General features: G+C 37.2%; 1 protein-coding gene and 1 pseudogene across 1 annotated transcript; one reads left to right on the top strand and one right to left on the bottom strand.

Annotated features, from left to right (window-relative positions):
• Positions 1-2,285: 2,285 nt before the first annotated feature.
• On the top strand, positions 2,286-5,583 carry LOC103956598 (annotated as a pseudogene).
• A 7,978-nt stretch (positions 5,584-13,561) lies between these two features.
• Positions 13,562-18,821, bottom strand: LOC103956541 (probable methyltransferase PMT24). Its single transcript, XM_009368543.3, has 9 exons — positions 18,653-18,821; positions 17,037-18,094; positions 16,805-16,954; positions 16,039-16,309; positions 15,813-15,923; positions 15,536-15,710; positions 14,722-14,991; positions 14,176-14,370; positions 13,562-14,080 (listed from the first exon to the last, which is right to left on the bottom strand). Exons 2-9 carry the CDS (start codon positions 18,051-18,053, stop codon positions 13,852-13,854), a joined length of 2,418 nt encoding a protein of 805 aa, XP_009366818.2. The 5' UTR covers positions 18,054-18,094; positions 18,653-18,821; the 3' UTR covers positions 13,562-13,851.
• Positions 18,822-20,940: the final 2,119 nt, after the last annotated feature.

The following is a 20,940-nucleotide window of genomic DNA, read 5'->3' as shown; positions in this document are numbered from 1 at the left end:
CAAAAACCATGTAATAACTTTATTTAATGGTTAGGACAAAGCCTAATACTAAATTAGCCTAATTAAAATGGCCCAAATATTGAGTTTACGATTTTATCCCTAATGGCAAGCTTTTGTCCGTCAATCTCTCTTCATTATGGATCTCTCTCATATTCTCTCCCCCATTTTGTCCTAACATTCAAAACCTTCCATTTTTCTTTCTAATCTTGCATAGCAACTCCATTTCTATGACTATGTAAAAACCACAATTTCGACCCCAAAAGTAATTTTGAGCCGTCTCCATCTCTGTGAAAATCGGAAACGATCTCTTATAAGCAAAACGGTATGATTTTGTCACACTCTCTCTCTCTCTCCCTCCCTCCCAAAATTTCTCACACACACACACTCTCTCTCTCTCTCTCTTCTCTGTAAAGATGAGAAAGGGATTTGCACTTTCACGACATCGGCAAAAAAGCCAAAGATGAATTTCTGCCTTTCCCTCCTCATTCATCTGATTATTAACCTTTCAATTTGATGAAGAAGAAAAGAAGAATTCGAAGTACTGTTTTTCAATTTTTCTTCTTTAGTGGAGTTCATCGTTTGTTTCTCCAGAAAATAAATTTGAGATTTGTTAGCTTTTTGTTCATTTTTTTTTCCAGATACAATTTTGCCAACATTTTTTTTCCAGAAACTGTGTTATTTTTTTTTTGTTTACCAGAAGCAATGTTATATTTTGGTTTTTTTCAGATATAGTTTTGTTTGTACACAAACAAAACAAACTTTGTATCAGATTATTTTTCATGAAACAGTGTTATGTTTTGGTTTTTCTAGAAACAGTTTAATGTTTTGGTTCTTTTTTTTTTTTTTTTTTACAAAGACTCTTAGTTTTTTCAAAAAACAGTGTCATTTTTTTGTTTTTCCAAAAACAGTTTTATATTTTGATTTTTTTTTTCCAGGGACAATGTTAGTTTTTTTCCAGAAACAGTGTGATTTTTTTGTTTTTGCAAAAACAGTTTTATATTTTGGTTTCATTTTTTTCCAACAGTGTTAGTTTTTTTTTCAATAAACAGTGTTAGTACATATTTTCAGTTGGTTTATAGTGGACAAGGGGGTCTTTCAAAGAGAGCATAAGTAATTGATATCTAATCACTTGCATAAGTAATTGATATATAATTGATATGTCATCAATTTCATCACGAACACCGGCTACGGATGATGCCTCGTTCTAAAAAATGGTCACAATTTTTCCAATCAAGAGGTCTGCTGTGGGTAAAGCCATATTTGCCTTTGATTCAAACTGCATAATCACTTACAAATTCATATATGAAAATTAAATGAATCAGTATTTACAGAAGGTTGGAAAAGCATATTCCTGGTGACTGATTTGAGTGGAAATCAAATAACAAAATAGAGAAGTTTGAACGACGAGCCAAAATATTCAAAGGTGAGGATTCCAACCGGTGGTGCGGGAATCCAGTGCAGTGGAACGTGACTAGAAATTGTTCCATTAGTCAATGTTGGTTAAGTAATTGTAAGGCTATCTTGGAAGAATAATTCAATGTGCGAATGCACTATTTGTGCTGTCATGATATATAAGTCAAAGTCCACTATTTGCGTTGTGATGATATATAAGTCAAAGTCCACTCTTCCATATTATATAAGGATAGTGCTTGCAATCTCCTTTTTAGTAATGAGCTCATTCCTCTACTTGCAAATAATGTATCTTTCCTACAGAAATTTAGTAATCAAAACTGTTCAATTCCTTATGATTCATCACTTTCATCAATTTCATCACTTTCATCAATTTAGTAATCAATTTCAATTTCAATTTCAATTTCAATTCCTTTCCTTATGATTCATCACTTTCATCACTTTCATCAATTTCAATTCCTTATGATTACTAAATTGATGAAAGTGATGAAATTGATGAAAGTGATGAATCATAAGGAATTGAACAGTTTTGATTACTAAATTTCTGTAGGAAAGATACATTATTTGCAAGTAGAGGAATGAGCTCATTACTAAAAAGGAGATTGCAAGCACTATCCTTATATAATATGGAAGAGTGGACTTTGACTTATATATCATCACAACGCAAATAGTGGACTTTGACTTATATATCATGACAGCACAAATAGTGCATTCGCACATTGAATTATTCTTCCAAGATAGCCTTACAATTACTTAACCAACATTGACTAATGGAACAATTTCTAGTCACGTTCCATTGCACTGGATTCCGCACCACCAGTTGGAATCCTCACCTTTGAATATTTTAGCTCATCGTTCAAACTTCTCTATTTTGTTATTTGATTTCCACTCAAATCAGTCACCAGGAATATGCTTTTCCAACCTTCTGTAAATACTGATTCATTTAATTTTCATATATGAATTTGTAAGTGATTATGCAGTTTGAATCAAAGGCAAATATGGCTTTACCCACAGCAGACCTCTTGATTGGAAAAATTGTGACCATTTTTGAGAACGAGGCATCATCCGTAGCCGGTGTTCGTGATGAAATTGATGACATTAAACAGGAGCTTGTGAGCATGAAGGCCTTCCTACATGATGCTGACCGAAAGAAAGCACAGGCCGAAGGAGAGGCGACGTGGGTTGCAAGCGTCAGAGACTTGGCCTATGATGTTGAAGACATCATTGATGAGTTCATGTATCACATGTATGAGCAAGGAAGTCGTGAGGGTCGATTTGCAAGGTGGTTCAACCAAACCAACGCATTCCCAAGAATGTGTGGTTTAGACGCAAAATAAGCAGCAAGTTAAAGAACATCTCAAGAATGATTAAAGCCATTCCGGAGAGGAATCAGAGATTTGGTGTTGGTGGATTACAAGGGACATGTAGTAGCACTTGTGATGATGCTTGCAGATGGGTGCAGAATCGAGCAGAGTCTTCACTTTTTATTATGGAAGATGAGCTCGTAGGGATTGAGAGCAAGAAGCAAGAACTGATGGATTGGTTGATGAATGAAGATCAAGAGCAAATGGTTGTCTCTGTAGTCGGGATGGGCGGATCAGGGAAGACAACTCTAGTTGCCAAGGCCTTCAACAGCGAAACGGTGAAGAGACATTTCAATTGTTGCGCGTGGATTACTGTTTCGAAAACATATGTGATTGAAGACTTGTTTAGAAGCTTGATCAAGGAATTCCACCAAGGAAGGATGGAAGAGGTACCCGCAGACATCAATTCCATGACCTATAGAGAATTGCTACAAGTTATAATCAACTACTTGGAGACTAAAAGATACATAGTTGTGTTGGATGATGTGTGGGATACAAAACTTTGGGAAGAAATAAAGATATCTCTTCAAAATAGACGGCTTGGAAGTCGAATTATTCTTACTACTCGAAAAGAAGACGTTGCATCCTATTCTTATGGAGTACAAAGTCATATTCACCGCATTAAACCCCTAAAATTGAATGAGGCTTGGGAGCTATTCAGCAGCAAAGCATTCTCACCTTTCCAGAATAAATGTTGTCCATCACAGCTTGAGTCATTGGCTTGGGATCTTGTAGAGAAGTGTGAAGGCCTACCGCTCGCGCTCGTGGCTTTAGGTGGTCTGATGTCTTCCAAGAATTCATCGGAATGGATCAAAGTTTACAACAGCTTAAACTGGCATCTAACTAACCATCCATTACTAGAGCCAGTGAAGGGCATTTTGTTGCTTAGTTTTGATGATTTACCATACCGGTTGAAACATTGTTTTCTATACTGTTCCCTTTTCCCAGAAGATTATTTGATCCGAAGAAAAAGGCTCATTAGGTTGTGGATAGCTGAAGGGTTTGTTGAACATGTCAAAGGGATCACACTAGAAGAAGTTGCAGAGGGCTATCTTATGGAGCTCATTTTCCGTAGCATGCTGCATGTCGTTTGGAGGAATGAAACTGGAAGGCCAAAGGCATGTAAGATGCATGACCTTATGCGGGAGCTTGCTCTTTCTATATCAGAAAAAGAAAAGTTTTGTGTTGTATATGATGGAAGAGAAGTAATGGAGGAAGTTCGAGCACGCCGCTTGTCAACTCAAACCACTGAAGGAAAAATTAAATTTTGCACTGGTATGTCACAACTTCGGTCTTTTCTTGTGTTTGTTACTGACACGTCCTCATTGTCATTCTCAAATACATTGCCTTCTGGATTCAAATTGTTGAGGGTTCTAGATTTGGAATATGTCCCAATTGATATACTGCCAAAAGAAGTTGTGTACTTGTTCAACCTAAGATATTTGAATTTAAGGGCAACTCCAATTAAAAAGCTCCCAGAATCCATAGGAAAGCTCCACAACCTTCAAACTTTGGATATCCGGAACACAAAGATAGAGGCACTTCCAGGTGGAATTTCAAAGTTGAAAAACTTGCGCCATCTAATCATGTACCTGTACACTAGAGAGCATAAGGGCTTCAGATACGTCAATGGGACAAGAGCGCCAGCAAACATATGCATGTTGAAGAAATTGCAAGTCTTGTCATGTGTTGAATTAGAAGGAAACATTGTTAGACTCGTGGGAAATATGACTCAACTTACCAGGATTGGGATTACCAATGTAAAAGAAAGAGACGAGAGGGACCTATGTGCCTCAATTCAAAAGATGAAGCTCCTTCACTACTTGTTTTTAATGGCAAGCGATGAAGAAGAAGCTCTTCAAGTAAATGCCCTACAGTCACCTCCTCCCTACCTTCGAATGGTTATTTTGGTCGGCAGACTAAAAAAGGTACCACGGTGGTTTTTCTCACTTCGGAGCGTCACAAATATGTATCTACATTGGTCTAGACTTGAGGAAGATTTACTAACTTACATTGAAGAATTGCCCAATCTCGGAAGAATTACACTTATTAATGCATATGTTGGCAAAGAGTTATGTTTCAGAAGCGGCTTTGAAAAGCTTACTCATTTGCAATTGTTTATCTTCCCCTTGTTGAATAAGATAACCATAGAAAAAGGGGTGATACCAAATCTCCAATCCTTGTCCCTTGATGACTGCACAGAATTAAACACATTGCCAGAAGGTCTTCAATACCTTACTAAACTAGAAACATTAAGACTGGAGCTTGTACCAGAGCAACTTGTGGATTCTATACGAAAAGGAGGGGTGGATCATGGAAAGGTACAACACATCCCTGAGATCATTATTCCAGATGTTTCATGAAAGCTTGTCATAGTTCTTTGTTGAGGAGGTACATAAGGTTTTTTCTTTTCTCTCCATTTTTATTTCTTTTCCCTTTGGTTTCTCAAGTTCCATTTTATTGTTCTCATTCACAAGTTTGGAAGGGCCATGTGGTTTTGTCCATGGACTAAATTTGAAGTGCTTAGTAGTTAGTTCAATCAAGAAATATTTGTACTGAAACTTTGTTTGATTAGCATTTTGGTTTTGTCATGTCTTTTACCTTGCAGAGTTTATCTGGGAAGGAAACGCTTTTACGCAGTTGCACCAGGACGAACCCTTTCTTGTGTGGCTTCGTAATCTTAATTGTTTTCCACCGCTATCACAAGTTTTATATGGAGGCATTGTGATCATTAGTGAGTTCTGTGTGGACCATGGAATTTTATTTAATTTCCCAAGTAGTATTTTCATTTGGTTGTGTTTACCATCAAATTGCTTCAGCCACTGCTGTACTTGTACAATGCTGTTCATCTTCTGCTGGTATGGAAAACTCTTCAACATTAATTGTAGAATATTTGTAATTTTATTGCAAAAAATATATGTAAGTACTTAGACATATATATATATATATATATATATATATATATTGTATTCTTTTAATTCCGTTGGACATGTGAAAATACGTGGTTGACAATGTTACCGAAGATATATATTTGACTAAAGTTCTGCAAAACCATCCATTCTGTGTTGGACTCTGCTTTTCCTGGTAAAGAAGAAGATGCAGAATGATCGTCAATTCGGTACCTCATTCTTGCCTGTGAGCCTGAGAAAAGAAGGACATTTTGAGTATAAGGTGGAACTATTGTCTCATCAGTCATCACTATGGATAGTTTTGTTAGATTTCACCCAAGTTTTTTGCCCACATAAGCTCTTTTGAATCCCAAAACATTTCAATCTGTATTTGTTCAAGTCGACGAACTTCAGATTACATAAATTTATATTTTGTTTTAAACGACTACTAAACACTACTTTAGACGACAACATTCATTTGTTAAGAAAATGGATGCAGACCATGAATATGGATTTGCTTCATAATTTTGTAAAACCACCCTTTCTAATTAACTTGACTCTGTTCTAGTAATTATAACAGATGAAAGATGCAACATGATCGCTTATCGGTACCTCTTTCTTGCCCGATAGCGTGAGAAAGCAAGACATACTCAGTATAAGGTGGCTTCAATTACAAAAAATATATATATCTCAGGATCTCATGGAAATGGGTTGGTTATCATTATCCACTGTGTAGTGAGTTTTGTTCTGGCCACCATTGTATGATTCACCAATGTTAGGAATCAAACCCAGAACATGACGTGTGGAATATGCTCCTAGAATTTGTCCCAACCATTAGGCCGTCCCGTGGTGTTTTGAGGATGGTCGTTGACATGGGGCTCACTGCTCAAGCGATTTCTCGTTTGATCGAGGGCGGTATCATGTTGCCTTATTTCTTTTACCTGGTTGTACTGTACATATCTTATACTGAACATATCTAACCAGCTAAAAATATGATCTAAATGTTAATTCTCTTTTGTTTTCTGTTTTACTGGTCAATATTGTATATGTTACTTCTCAGTTTTACATGAGATATGAATATTACAAGCAAGTAAAGAGCCCATCTGTTTTCCAAATTCAGTGAATGAAAATTATAAGCAAGTTAATAATGTTTAACTCATAAAGATGTATTTACTGGAGAAAATCATGGCAGCACCATGCACGGTAAGTTTAGTGAGTACTAATAAGTCCTTTTAAGAGGACAGTAATTTGAGATTACTCAAGTTTTACACAAAAGAAGTAGAAAGATCAAAATTATTTGAAGTTATACATATATTGGGCATCAAGGAATGCCAAATTTGAAATAAAAGAAGCTCTATATATAGATCTTACTGTCCCAAAACTTCTGATTGCTAATGCATCTTATCCAATAATAAATCTACTCTGTGATCTTTACTTTACAAGGGACTGTATCAGCGCAGACTAATTACGTCAAAAACAAATCTACAAGGATTTATAATTTTCTTCATAATTAAGCAGCTCATCAAACCAGCATATAACTAATTTCAAAGCTCTGCATGCTTCCCTCCGATTAGTGCATTTGCCTTGGATTGCATATTTGTCGAAGATTAGAGATAGAATCAAAACTAAAGCGGTTCAAATATTACTGTTGTGGCCAGTGGCTAGACCTTTCCATCAGATGAAGGGACGTTTCTATGAGCTTCCAAAGCATTGGAAGAAGATTTCTTTGCCGTGGATTGCATATTTGTCGAAGAATAGAGATAGAATCAAAACTAAAGTAGTTCATATATTACTGTAGTGGCCAGTGGCTAGACCTTTCCATCAGATGAAGGGACGTTTCTATGAGCTTCCAAAGCATTGGAAGAAGAGTTCTTTGCCAAGTTCGTGCCTTTGGAGGGAGACGACGAAGGAGTTGGTAGCTTCTTCGGCAGCATCTGATCCCAATTAGGCAACCTTGATGCTTCCGAGAGAACAATGAAGGAAACAACAAGAGTGAAGAGCAAGAACTTGTGCCTCCAAGAAGTTGACATTTTGTTGAGAAGTTGGAACAGTAACATGAAAACTTACAGGCCTGCTGCTTTAACTTGCAAAGATGGCAGCTGCAGCTTTAGAAGTACTGGTGGCAGCAGACATGTTGAGTAATGTATGGAGACCGCCAACTCGTGTTGCTTGAGGAAAGTGTGGCAATGGCAGACAATGGGGTATTTGATTATTCCAAAATCTGCGTGAAGCAGCTCATGTTGTTGCCCTCTTTGTGCAGAATCTGTTCGAGTGAAAAAAGAAGGGTTTAGGGCTTTTTTTATAATATCATTGGACCCTCCTTTGTTGGGTACAAAATTTAAATTTTCCATGTCTGGTAACAAATTAGTAATGCCACCTGTACAAGTTGTGACCTAACTATAAAACAATTTCACCGAACTTTGTAGATTTCCATTAATTTTGTTTTTGTTGTGAAATATGTATTGACAGTTAAAGTATCATCAAACCAATTAAATTCAATGAGGTATGCATCATTCATGAAAAATAATAAAATATAAAAACATATGGTTGAGAAAACCCAACCTAAAATTATAGCACTATTACTATTATTGTTAGGATTGGATTTCAATCATGCAAACATGAGGGGAGAGTTTCCTTTTGCATTGTTTGAGATTACTCACGGCAAAACAAACAAGCCTAGCTATTTAAAAGTTGACGAGAAGATTTCTAAAGGAGTTCAAAGGAAGCATCTTGACACTTTTTGTATGCTATTTTGCCAACAAAATAAATAGTTTTACAACAAAAAGGTAATGGCCATCAGTGGTGTCAGTGAGATTTTAGTATATTTTTATGAAAAGGGTTGTGATTAGAGCGCCACAATTTCCTAGTTAGAGGTGCATCCCTTGGTCGAAAAGTGAATTCATTTCGACAAGCAACAGAAAACTTTAAAGTTAATCAAACTTAAGTCAAAAGCTATGAGTTCTGGCTCAATAGGAATACAATTTAGTGGTGTTGTTGGATATTTGTAAGTGAAAGTTTTTAATTTGATTATATGAATATGAATGACGAGTTTAATATCATATTATTATCAAGAAGAAAAAAAAAATCCTGATTTTATTACAAAGCATTACAAAATTCCATCTCGATATTATGACATGATACTTTTATTAAATTATGAGTTATACTAGATTAGCTCATTGGTTCATGTTACAATGACGCAATCGAGAATATAACATAACTAGGCACTTTATGCAAAAGGATTCCTATAATTTTTCAAAAAATGGGGATTAGATGTGAAGCCCACTCCACATCGAATTTCAACGATCCGAATAGTTTATTTTTTAAGTCTAGATTCATAGATCATCCTTACAAAAATTTAATTTAATTCGAAACTATTTGCCTATTTAATGATCAGGATAAAATTTCATTATTTCTTATATAACAAAATATTCGTTAATTTCTCTGAACATAATTAGATGTCTCAAACTTCTCCGATTTGACTAATATTTTACAAGGATGATCTATGAGGTGTAACTTGAAAAATAGACGGCTCGGATCGTTAAAGTGTGATGTGATGTGGACTCCACAACTAATCTCTATTTTTATAAAAATATAGGGATCTCTTCCCTTAAAGGTTTCTCCTAACATAACAATTCAATATTTGCAATAAATAGATATTTCAAAACAAACACTTGTAAATGGCAGCCGTCAACAAGTATCCATAGTGCTAGTCTGTCATTCTGCAGTCTATGATTAGGATCGAATAACATTGTCCTTGTGATATACTAACAAACTTTCTGAGCATTCGATATAGCTAGGTCCTGCACAGAGAAGAGAAGATATTGCCGATATAAAAGAAATTTTCAGCGCATGTGTGTCTGAGAATCATAAGATCATAAAAGGTGGAAGAATGTCGGGTGAAAGATTATCTTTAAATTTATGCAGGCTCATTTGGGACAAGAGGAGTTGGAAGGAGATGGAGACTGCACTCTATCTCAAAGTGGTAGGGTCAGTGTTAGACAAGAGTCCATGGTACAACGTAATTAGTGAGTATCCTGGAATATTCTCTTTGTAATTTACCACGTATAGGACTCTTGTTGATCATGTACTATAAAACTCGTATACGTTGATGAATGAAAGCAAGTAAATTCCAACTATTTCTCTACCTGTTAAACTCTCTCTCTCTCACTCTCACTCACGTTTATACTTTTTTACGGTCAATTCCCACTCAAAATATTGAACTATGTCTAATTGGTCAATATTTTTAATAGAGTCATGTTCTATTCTAATCTTAGTTACCAAGAGTGTGACTCGAACTTGAGTGCAGAAGAGAAACAGCCGGTCTCGTCATTTTGGCTACCCCATGTCTACTTTTGTAAGAATTAAACTGAAATGCTGGAAATGATGGTTTCTAATTCATTGAAACTGAAACGTTTACAAAGTTGGCAGCTATATTGGGTTGCAGCCCAAAGTCTTGGAGATGGATTTGCATGGTATGGCCTGTGACATCCCGTCCCGAGATTATAAAAACGTACGTGTGAATTTACGATTTTACCCCCTAGTTCGTTACTTTACGTGTAGTTTTGTGTTGTGTGGTGTTGTAGGACCACACACACACTCATACACTCTCTTTCTCTCCCGGGATTCCCTCACTCTCTGTCTCTTTGTCTCTCTCTCTTCTCTCTCTCCCCGAGCTCTCTTCTTCCTCATCTTCTTCTTCCTTCAACATACAAACACACACACAGACAATCAAACCTTCACAAAACAAGAAACCAATTACACCATTGAACTCGTGAGGTTGTGAGGAGCACAACCATACCAATTTCAGGTAAGAAATCTCACGTTTTCACATCGATTCTCTAATGGCCGATTCATGCACTGTTCATGCAAATTTAATCTAGCATGTTTTTGGACATTTTAAGCTTGTAGATGTGTTAGTGAGGTCTCAAGGAGCTTGGGAATGCTTCGTTGGGTGAATTTGGACGTCGGGAAAGCAAGGTTCAAAGTTGGCCGGAGCTTTCGAGGCTTTTTCCGGCGAATCCACGGCGAGTTAGGGGTCAAGGTAGGTATGGATGTGTTCGTCTCGTCAATACCTTCAATTTGATATATTATACGTCGAAAATGGTTAAGAAACGAAGAAGTTATGACACTTTGAAGTTTTTGCAGTTTTTCCGGCGACGGCGGCGGCGACGGCGCCGGCGGCGGTGACTCGCCGGAGAAGATAGGGGAATATTCCGTTAAGTTTTAACGGAATATTCCTACAGGACTAACGGCGTCAGTTAGGGAATATTCCGTCAGTCAAACGGAATATTCCGTCAGTCAAACGACACGTGGCCGCGCGTGGGGGGCGCGTAGGTCCGTGACTGTTCAGGCCCGTGGGGGCGCGTGCGTGGTCCAAATGGAATTCTGAAAATTGTCACGCGTTCGTGACGTCGTGTAGATCACCGTGGTATATTCATATACCCAATTTGAGTAACGTATGAGAAAGTTATGGACGAATGTTTGGCATATGCGCGTTAAATAACGATAATTTGGTTACTTTTTGTATAGGTGAAAAATTATACAGAGGAAGAATGTAACCAACCTAGGGGAGGCTCAGGGACCTACGAGACGTCAATATGATCTGTGAGTGGGCAGTTTTGTTTTTCGTATATATACGTATGCTTGACGTATTTCCCAGGAAACGTATTTTAAAGGAAATACGAATTAAATATCCTGTCATATATGCATCATGTTTTAATATGTGCATTACCATAATTATGCATATTGTTGCATGGTGCTGAGGAGGCCCAGGTAAGCTACATTTGATATACATCTGATATACGCATGAAATACATTTAGAATAATATTGAATTACGATGGATATACATAGATACCTATATACGTTTATATTTCCAGAAAATGTTATTGTTTCATGTCATGCACCATATGTTTGTCGTTTATGCATCATCACATGCATTTGTAGCGGCATACATTTATATATTTGTATTTGGTGCTGTGGACGCGCAGGTAAGTGCCAGGTAAGTGGTTTCATGTTGTTATACAGTTGTAGTTTGAGATGTTTAGAGAGCTCATTATCTGCACCCCGGTGTCAGTGCTCCCGCCCGTGGCCAGGGCATAGCCTTCACGTGATGTTCACCTCCCGCACCACACGCTCAGCTTGGATCCAAGTCAGGTGCAAAGCCTGTCGTACAGACCACATTAGGTGGTTCCGACTCGTAGGTGACCCGCGATTCGTCGCATAGCTTCACGTGATCGTAGCACTAGAGCGTATATATATTACACCTAGCCTGTCGTACAGACCACATTAGGTGGTTCCGACTCGTGTGCAGATTTAGTTAATGAGATGAGATTGGAGCTCTATAGGCTGCCGTACAGGTCACGTTAGGTGACTCCCGGCTGCTAGATTATATGTTATTGATATGTGTTATGCTTGAGCATTTACATTTTTTTTTATGAGATTCCGATGTGAGTATGATTGGCATATTTTGAGCATAATTGTCATACCTTTGAGATTGATTGGCATATCTATACATACGTATATATGTTTATTTTCTGAGAAGTATACTTGTTTTACGGCGAGGGGTTAGTATATTCAAAGAGAAAAGAAGGTTTTGAATAAGTTTGTTTTACTGACCCACTCAACTTTGTTTTGCGCCCCTCCAGGTTCAAGAATTGCAAAGGTGTGGTGACTACGAGGAAATTCAACGGTGTTCTGACAGAATGGACAAAAATTAGGACTCACTTTTGGGTGTTTCTTCTTAGAAATTATATCTTTAAAGCTTCCGTACTGTGTAAATGGTTACGTCACTCTCACGTGACGGCCAGCATGCCTTCCTTCGGGACGGGGTGTGTCATGGCCCGTATGGGTACACTTTCACTGTATCAACGATACAATACATGAATAAGTTTCTCTTCAATTGACGTTGTTTGAATGACACAAGACGCATATAATCAAGTTGCTCTCCAAGTCTAGGGACTCGAGATTACATAATATCACTGTTATAAAAATATCAGCCTAGCGCCGTCTAGGCCACGCTTAGGCACTAGGAGGATTGGTCATCGCTCCGATTAATTTCAAGACATTTAGAAATTAGGAAAGGACGTCTAGACCACCTGTTTAGGTTGTAACTCTCACTTAGACAAAAAATACATAACTTTTCATTTTGCATTTTTATTTTTTTAATAAATTGTAAGAGCCTTGTTGAATACTTAGATGAACACACATTATGGGTTTATTTCCCATGTTTTCATTATGTTTTAATATACTTTATGATCTATATGTCATTCTATTTTGTATTTTATGAATTCCAACGAAATTATGTATTTTTTGAGTTTAAGCAGACACTTATTTATTTATACGATATATAATAAATTTACTTAAATCCACCTAGCCCTCACTTAGTTACATAGGCGCTAGACTCTAACCCACTGCCCGAGTAGCGCCTACTGCATTTTAGAACCTTGCATTATATGCTAAGCTTAGAGTACACGACAAGCCTTTAAGCTAATATCTTCCAAATACTCAATGGTAGGGAATGAGTGATCATGCATTTCTTAGTAGATGTTTGAGCAAGTTGGTTTTACAATTTCAGCAACCCTTCAATATTGTGTTTAGAAGATGAATTACTTAAAAACAAAACTTATTAATCCCAGTCCTTACCAAAATGGTGAGAGAACGAGAAGTTTCTCCTCTACTTTCAACATGCCTTGAATTTAGAGAGTGATTCATACCAATCCAATCCAATTAATTTTCAATACCGAATTACAACATTTTCTTTTAACTAAAATGATATTACAAATAGATGATATACGATATTTTGAACATATACCGTATCCATAATAAATACCAAAAAGACAGCAATTTCAGTAATAGTAGTAGTAGTAGTAGTAAGAAAAGAGCAGTAACATGTCAAAGACTACAATAATGCGTTCAAGTATCTGTTTCCATTTGTCCTCGAAATATAAAGATACAAAAGCCAAATAATCCCCCTTTTCGACAGTTCACTTTGCAAGAATATTTAGAGAGAGCTTCTGGGGGACTCCGAAAGAATGACAAATTACGTGAAATTTACACGTTAACGAATTGCTTTAGTTTAAAGATGCTTGATCCTCATACGTTAATGGCTAAGCAAACAAAACAATACTTAACGGGCTACAATACCAGTATTGACTAAGCCTTAGGCCGTCAAAGATGCAGATTGAAGCATTTAAGCAATGGCTGACAAAATTTTCTCCTTGTCTGCAGGACGCCAAAACGTCTTCTGAATGCACAGCAAACCCTCATTGTCTTTCGAGTAAGTAAATCGGATGTTCCATTGCAGAGATTTAGCCAGACTCTCAATCTCATTTAAGGTTTCAGCATTGTCCCATACAATTAGTTTCCCTTCTGGCCTCAGTATCCTATCAACTTCTGCAATCGCTGCCACTAAGCTGCATCTGTAGCCACAACACAATAACCACATTGAATCAGAGGAAATGTTCAGTAGATGTCTTTTTTACAAGTCACAAAAACGAAATGTTGTATTACATACCTTTTCTTAAGGACGGAGAATAGATGATCAGCATGTAAAAGATCATAAGATCTGGGGTAGGTACTGAAGGATTCACACCAATCATGATATATCCCAATGAAACCGCGCTCATAGATTATTGGAAGTGTGTCACGAGAGTCAACTGGGACTACATTCATAACCCATACTTTCAAGTCTTTTAGTGCTGCAGCAAACCTACAAGCATTGCGAAAGAAAAGTCAGGCTATGTGAAAGATTTCAACATTCTTCACTGCACTGGAAAAGAAAAGCATTTCGCACAAGCGAATAAGAATCACAAAAAGTAGCCGAAGGAGAGATAATAATATGACATGCAACTCCCACTGATCTGAAATTCTTAAACCATGTGCTTGCATCTAAATCTAAGAGGATGCCCATCAGAATTTTTCACCTTCAGCCACTAAGATGTTAGAAATACAGCATATAATCAACAGAAAAAAGGAGGGGGGAAATAGAAGGCGGGTTAAGAGACAAGGCAGTGATGCTTTCAAAAGGAAAAAGGAAACTAAAAGATTCATAATGGTTTACCCCCCATATACAGCTCTCATGTCCATGACATTCCTTACAGTGGACCAGTTGATTCCCATCCCATTCAAATAGGTCTCAGAAACAACTTTTTTCCAATGCTTGTAGTCAGAAACGAAATCTTCTGGGGCAGATTTCCCATTAACATCAAGCTGAGACTTTAACCAGTATGGTGGTTTCTGCAACCTTGATGGCCATTGCAGAGGCCACTGAGATCCACGGTCTAATACACCTTCCGGGACTTTGTGCATGCATGCCTCCAATGTTACATTCCTGATAATGCAGAAATAAAAAGAATACTTAAAACAGTGTTGGAGATTTAACTCATAGAGACTACTATAGAGGAGATTTCTTAACTGCATGGAGAGGTACTTCAACAATGTAAAGTATTTTCTGAACCGTACATTTGATGGTGCTTAGTAGACCAACTTAGAGTACAGACGAACTTGAAAAATCTATTGACATCAATTTACAATTATTTTTTGTTCAAATGGAACTTATCACCTCAGATTTATTTAGCTACTTAAAAATTACGAGAAGGGAGATGCTATCATTTAAAGTTCTTTCAGTTTTAACACAGTTTGTCAATCTCCCAATTGCAAGTACAACTTAAAGATTTGGAAAGGTATGCATCTCAAGTTCACAACACATGAAGAATTTTCTGCACTACAAAATCCTTCCATTAGTCAACTTCAAAAGTTTTACCAATTATTTTCAGTCTTTCTTTGATGTCATTCCAATTTTAGTACTAGAGGCCACCAATAACAAACATAAAGAAATGCCAATCCTTAAATATTTAGGAAAAAGGGTAAAGTACCAGCCAGCATTTGGATCATCAGATTCACTACAGAGAGGAGGGTCATTGTGTGGTCGTTCATTGTAGCACTCATTGGTAGAGGGTTTTCTATATATGGCAGCAGCCACTCCATTGAGTGTGTCGTTTTTAATCACCACTAGATCCCAGCACATTGACTTTGTTAATTTCGACATAGCTGCCAATAATTACCATGAGAGAGGGGGAAAGAGTACGTTAGATAGAAGCAACCAAAATACAACTAGCTTCGGAGGCAAAACATGAAGTAGGAAGTACCTACCTTTCCAAATGGCAACATCGTCAGGAAGCTTTTGGTAAACAGGAGTAGCAGACCAGACAAAGTAACCACCAGGTCGCAAAACACGATTAAGCTCCAGGAGCAGTTTACCACCTGCAGTGCAACTCAAATTACATTTCTACAAATATATAAGAACTAAAACAATACACATATACACACATAGAAAACAATATTATATATATATATATATATATAATGAAAACATTACCTTCAATATGCCAAGGTACTCTACACCGTGCACAGTGGATAAGATCAAACACAGAACTTGGGTAGGGTAGTCTTTTGGTACCCATAACAGCTGATATGGCGGGGATTCCCCGTTCTAGTGCAAATTGTACTTGGGCTTCGTGCTCATCCTTGGGAGCAAATGACATAGCAAGAACATCTCTTTCAAATAGAAATCCTCCAAAGCTAGCTACACCACACCCAACATCCAATATCACACGGCTTCTTTTACCCCATGCAATATCAGGAAGAGACTACATAGCCAAACAAAATATACGCTTTAAGCATTGAAATATTTAAAAAAAAAAAGAAAAAACTTTCACCAACAAATAATACTATTTTTGTAATATTGGAACTTTGGAGCGGTAAGATAATAATGCTGAAACTAGACTAAGGAAAAGAACAGCAAAAGGAAAGATAAATATATAAGATCAAATGAAGCACAATTGGGTTATTTTAAATCAATATAAGTGCAAAAAATAATCAGTTTGGCTTTCCAAAGAACAGACTTCACACAATGCATGGAAAAATGAAGACAATGAGATGGAGAAATATGAAATCAGATGGAACTGCATCCCATACAATTCAAACCCGCTATCAGGTAATGGAATAAAACTCACGTGTCTTCTTTTAATAGCTGTTGGCTGAATGTATACTACACTATAGAAGAAATGTAGAGTAAACAACGTATGCAACCGAATGTGAGGACAGGACGAGGCAAAATAAGATGATACATCAAGAGGACTCACTTTTTGAATAAAATCAATGTAATGAAGAGCGCCATTCTTAAACTGAGTTCCACCACCAGGAAATGTGAGGTATTCACCGGTAACTTTAACCCAATTTTGGTGCCCTTTAACTGCTGCAAGCTTTGTGTGAGGGACATTGTGGTACCATATCTGCATCATGCACCAAGAACATATTTCAATTTCAAAGATTTAAAGAGGTAACTGTTAATGTTCTACTAGACATATGATATACCTTTTCCCTGCTTGTGGGCCACTGAATGGGCCGTTTATATCCTTCTGGTAGAGGAACAAGACAGGTAGAGGCTTCATCAGGGCAGTGCCTCTCTCGGTGTTCATAGTGGCCTGTGCTTGGAAGCTTCCTGATTGATCCCCAATTGTCAAGACAAGGGATGTAGTCTGGCCCAGCCGTGACATCACAGACTTTCCACTTCCGTTCATCATGCTCACTCTTATGTTCATCTGACAAAGATTGTTGTGTTTCTTTTGCATTCAGCGACTCTATGACTTCAGTCGACCCTTGCTCAGTTTCAGCTGTAGTTTCCTGGCCTTCTGTTTTACTACTGGTATCACTTTCTTCCTGATCTTTCTCAACCTTTTCCTTCTCATTCTGACCAGTAGCTTCCTCTTCCTGCTTTAATTCATCAGAAGTTTCCTCTACAGATGTCTTTGTGCCTGAACTCTCCTCCACCTCTGTTTTTCCAGCTTCGGAATTGGACTCCCCATCTCCCGAACTAGCTTCTTGATCATTTATTTCCCCAATCTTTGTTTCCTCTTTGGTCTCAGGTTTCTCATCAGATCTCTCTTCCACAAGCTTCTCTTGCTGATTTCCCTCACCACCATTGTCACTTTCTGGCTCAGTCTTCTCCTCAGATCCCTCCCTTGAAACCAATTCTTCCTGTTTTTCTTCCGTTGTATTCACAGACCCATCCTCAACATTTTGGTCATTCTTAATATCCGAATGACTTTCACTCTGCAAATCACTCCCATTTTCATCCTCTTTTGTTACAGTTTCTGATAGTTCCCCCAAACTGTCTTCAACTTGCTTCAAATTTTTATCAGTTATCGTTTGCGGTTTTACCTCATCCACAGTCTCCTCAGACGATGTCCCTTGATTCTGAATCGGAACAACTGTTGACATCAACATCCAGACCCCGATTAAACAAAACGCAACAAAAACAACCAGACTAGTCGTTGAACAGCAATTCCACGACTTCCTTCCATCAACTCGGGAATACTTCCCCACAGCCATCTTTACGATGTGAAGATCGATATCCCAAGTTATTAAATCACCTGAAAAGGGCAATAACAAGACAGACTCAGCTACCAATCGAATGGTGTTACTGTTCTCACTTCTCAAAGACTGTTTCTTCAAGGTGATATAATTTGCCCTAGGACTTTGATAAGTAAATTACTGATATAGCAAACTGAATCATCCAAAGAAACCAGATCCATCAATTAACAAGAAAAAGAAACCCAGAAATCTGAGAGGTAAAAGATAACTTTTTTCTGTTGGACATCAAACAGAAAAACGCACTGTTTGGCTGGTGAGAAAGGTGATTATAACCCATTTCTCAGCACCAAAAAACCCCAACAAACAGAAACGAGATTGGTGGGTTAACAATAACAAGAACGCAATGTTTGGTTGGTGAGAAAGTTGAGGAAAATACAAGCGAAGTGATACAAACTACATACTGGGAATATTCAAAAGCTACAAACATGAATGTCTTTGCATTAATTCGTCAGAAAAACAAGAGTACTTGGACCATCAAAACAACCAAAACGAAGATCTGATCAAATAATGACAACCGACATAATACACGAGAAGATTTAGAGTGAGAGTTTCCTTACTTGGCCCAGTGGGTGATTGAAGAAGTGTAGGGTCCTGCTGCTTCTCACTCCATTACTAATTTGTAGAGAGAAAGAGAGGGAGAGAGCCGGTCGGTCACTCAGTGGGGGGTCTCTCAGATTTATAATAGAAGCCGTCTCTCCTCTTCTACTACTATCTCATTTGGAGGTCTCTTTCATTTCAATTGCCTTTCACCATCACCATTGAATATTAAATTAAAGGATAAAATAATCGAGTGAGGAAAGGAAGCATAGGATTCTCAATGTGACAGGTACACGAAATGGTATATCACGTATCATTATATAAATAATAGAATATATGTATTAAAAAATTAATATCTTAAAAAATACAATTTCTCACTACTTATATAAAAACACGTGTATCTTCGTGCCACAAGAAAAAAATTTCGAAGGAGAGGAAGGTGGAGGGAGATCTACTTCATTTTCTATATACGCTTTTTCGTGGGATCTGGAAATTCCAGCTAATGTTTAGTTGACAAAACATAAGAGAGCCAATAAAGTCCAATGTGCAGTGTACTTACCACCAGACGAGATTTATATGTAGAGACGGTGATCCACCGGATTCTCTTCATACCAAAACTTTAAAAATAATACAAGAAATTTATTATTATTTATTTTTTCCTTTCCTTCATTCCTTATTTATTTGAATGGTCATGATTAAGTAACGTCAACATCTTATATTAATTTTTTATAGAAAGAGAAAGACAAAATAGATAATGTAATAAGACAGAATGAAAGAGGATGAAAAGATAATCCTAGTCCAATCTTTAGAAGGGTTGAAGCGCAAGAATTAACCTCACATCAAGTAAGAGCCACAAGACGTGGCAATCACGACACATGGCTATTCCCATGATTAGTGGGAGAATTCATCCAACTTGGGGGCAAGCATTACACTATAGGCGGCAACACCACGCTAAACACATTCAATCCCACATGAATCAGCTCCACATCGAAAGTTGGTGAGTGTATAATCAGATTTCTAAAGTACGCGTATTCTGATCCGCCTTAATTCGACCCTAGAAAATCATATTCTATTGCCTGCAATTATGGCTAATTACATAATAAGGCAGTAAGTAACTAAATATCAAGTTACAATACTTGACAGAAGATTGTTCATCTTCTATCTTCAACTCTCGGAAATGATTCGGAGGGAAATGTCATTGCGTGTAAGGTTGAAACATGAATCTACTGTCTAGTTTGTCGGTGCATGCTTTGAACCTTCGTTGATAATACTTGTTGAGATTTTGATATGAGGTAACATTCAGAAGTACTTGGAGGACTAGCGCCTTGCTAAGTTGGTTGACTTTGGCCACGCAAAAGAAGAAATATCAGGAGCCATGGCCTCTGAGGCCGGAACCTGTAGATGGATGGCTCATCTGCATGGCTCTTGAGTTATTCACCCCATAAATGGAGTGCCAATAACGTTACCTTAAAACAAAAATAAGAATTCAATTAAATAAATGAACAACTGAATACATGTATAACTTGTCTTCAATCAATTTTAAAAGATAACCAAATTGTTGTTTTTTTTTTTTCGTCAAAAAAAGATAACCAAATTGTTAGAAACGCCAAAAAAATAAGAGGGAAAAGTTCAATTCACCCTTCTTTTTCTTTTATTTAGAGAAAAAAAAGGGTATTAAAAAAGATATAAAAGAGTTGTTTAAGTTAGGAATGATCGTTCTCTTTGCTAGATAAAGACCTAGATTCGAGTTCCGTACCAGTAATACCTCTTGACTAAACCAAAAAATGGGCTAAGGCCTGGCCTTGGGATGGGTAACTTACCCTCCCCTACACTTTTTTTCTCAAAAAAAAAAAAAGACCGAATTTAATTGCACATTATCTAGTGGATAGTGTGTTGGGTTTCTATTTATGCGTCCTAAGTTCGAAACTCCTCCTTTCCCTAAATTATTGTATTAGTTTCGAACTCTTTCCTTTACTTAGTAATAGTAAAAAGTTACACACAATGTTATAAATAAAATTATAATTAAAATATACCTCTAGTAAATCATGAATGCGATCTTGGAGAATCATGCATACGTCAAACCCTTTAGAGATGGATTCATATTCCGCCTCATCTCGGAGGCCTCAATACCTTGCATCATTTCTCTACATTAATCAAAATCTAAAGAAATTCAAATCAAGTTTATAATTGTGCACGAACGTTGGAAGTCAAAGATTCCTTTTATTGGTAAAGAGTGAGGGACTGAACGATGGTTTTGAAAATACAGTGGGCATATATCTGTGCGTGACATTATGTTTTGATAATTCTA

This window comes from the organism of the source record quoted next, unplaced genomic scaffold (assembly GCF_019419815.1).
Source record: "Pyrus x bretschneideri cultivar Hongxiangsu unplaced genomic scaffold, Pyrus_bretschneideri_v1 Contig81, whole genome shotgun sequence".
Lineage (NCBI taxonomy): Eukaryota > Viridiplantae > Streptophyta > Magnoliopsida > Rosales > Rosaceae > Pyrus > Pyrus x bretschneideri.
The sequence above is the reverse complement of the archived record's forward strand: the minus strand, read 5'-3'. Positions and strand labels throughout refer to the sequence as shown.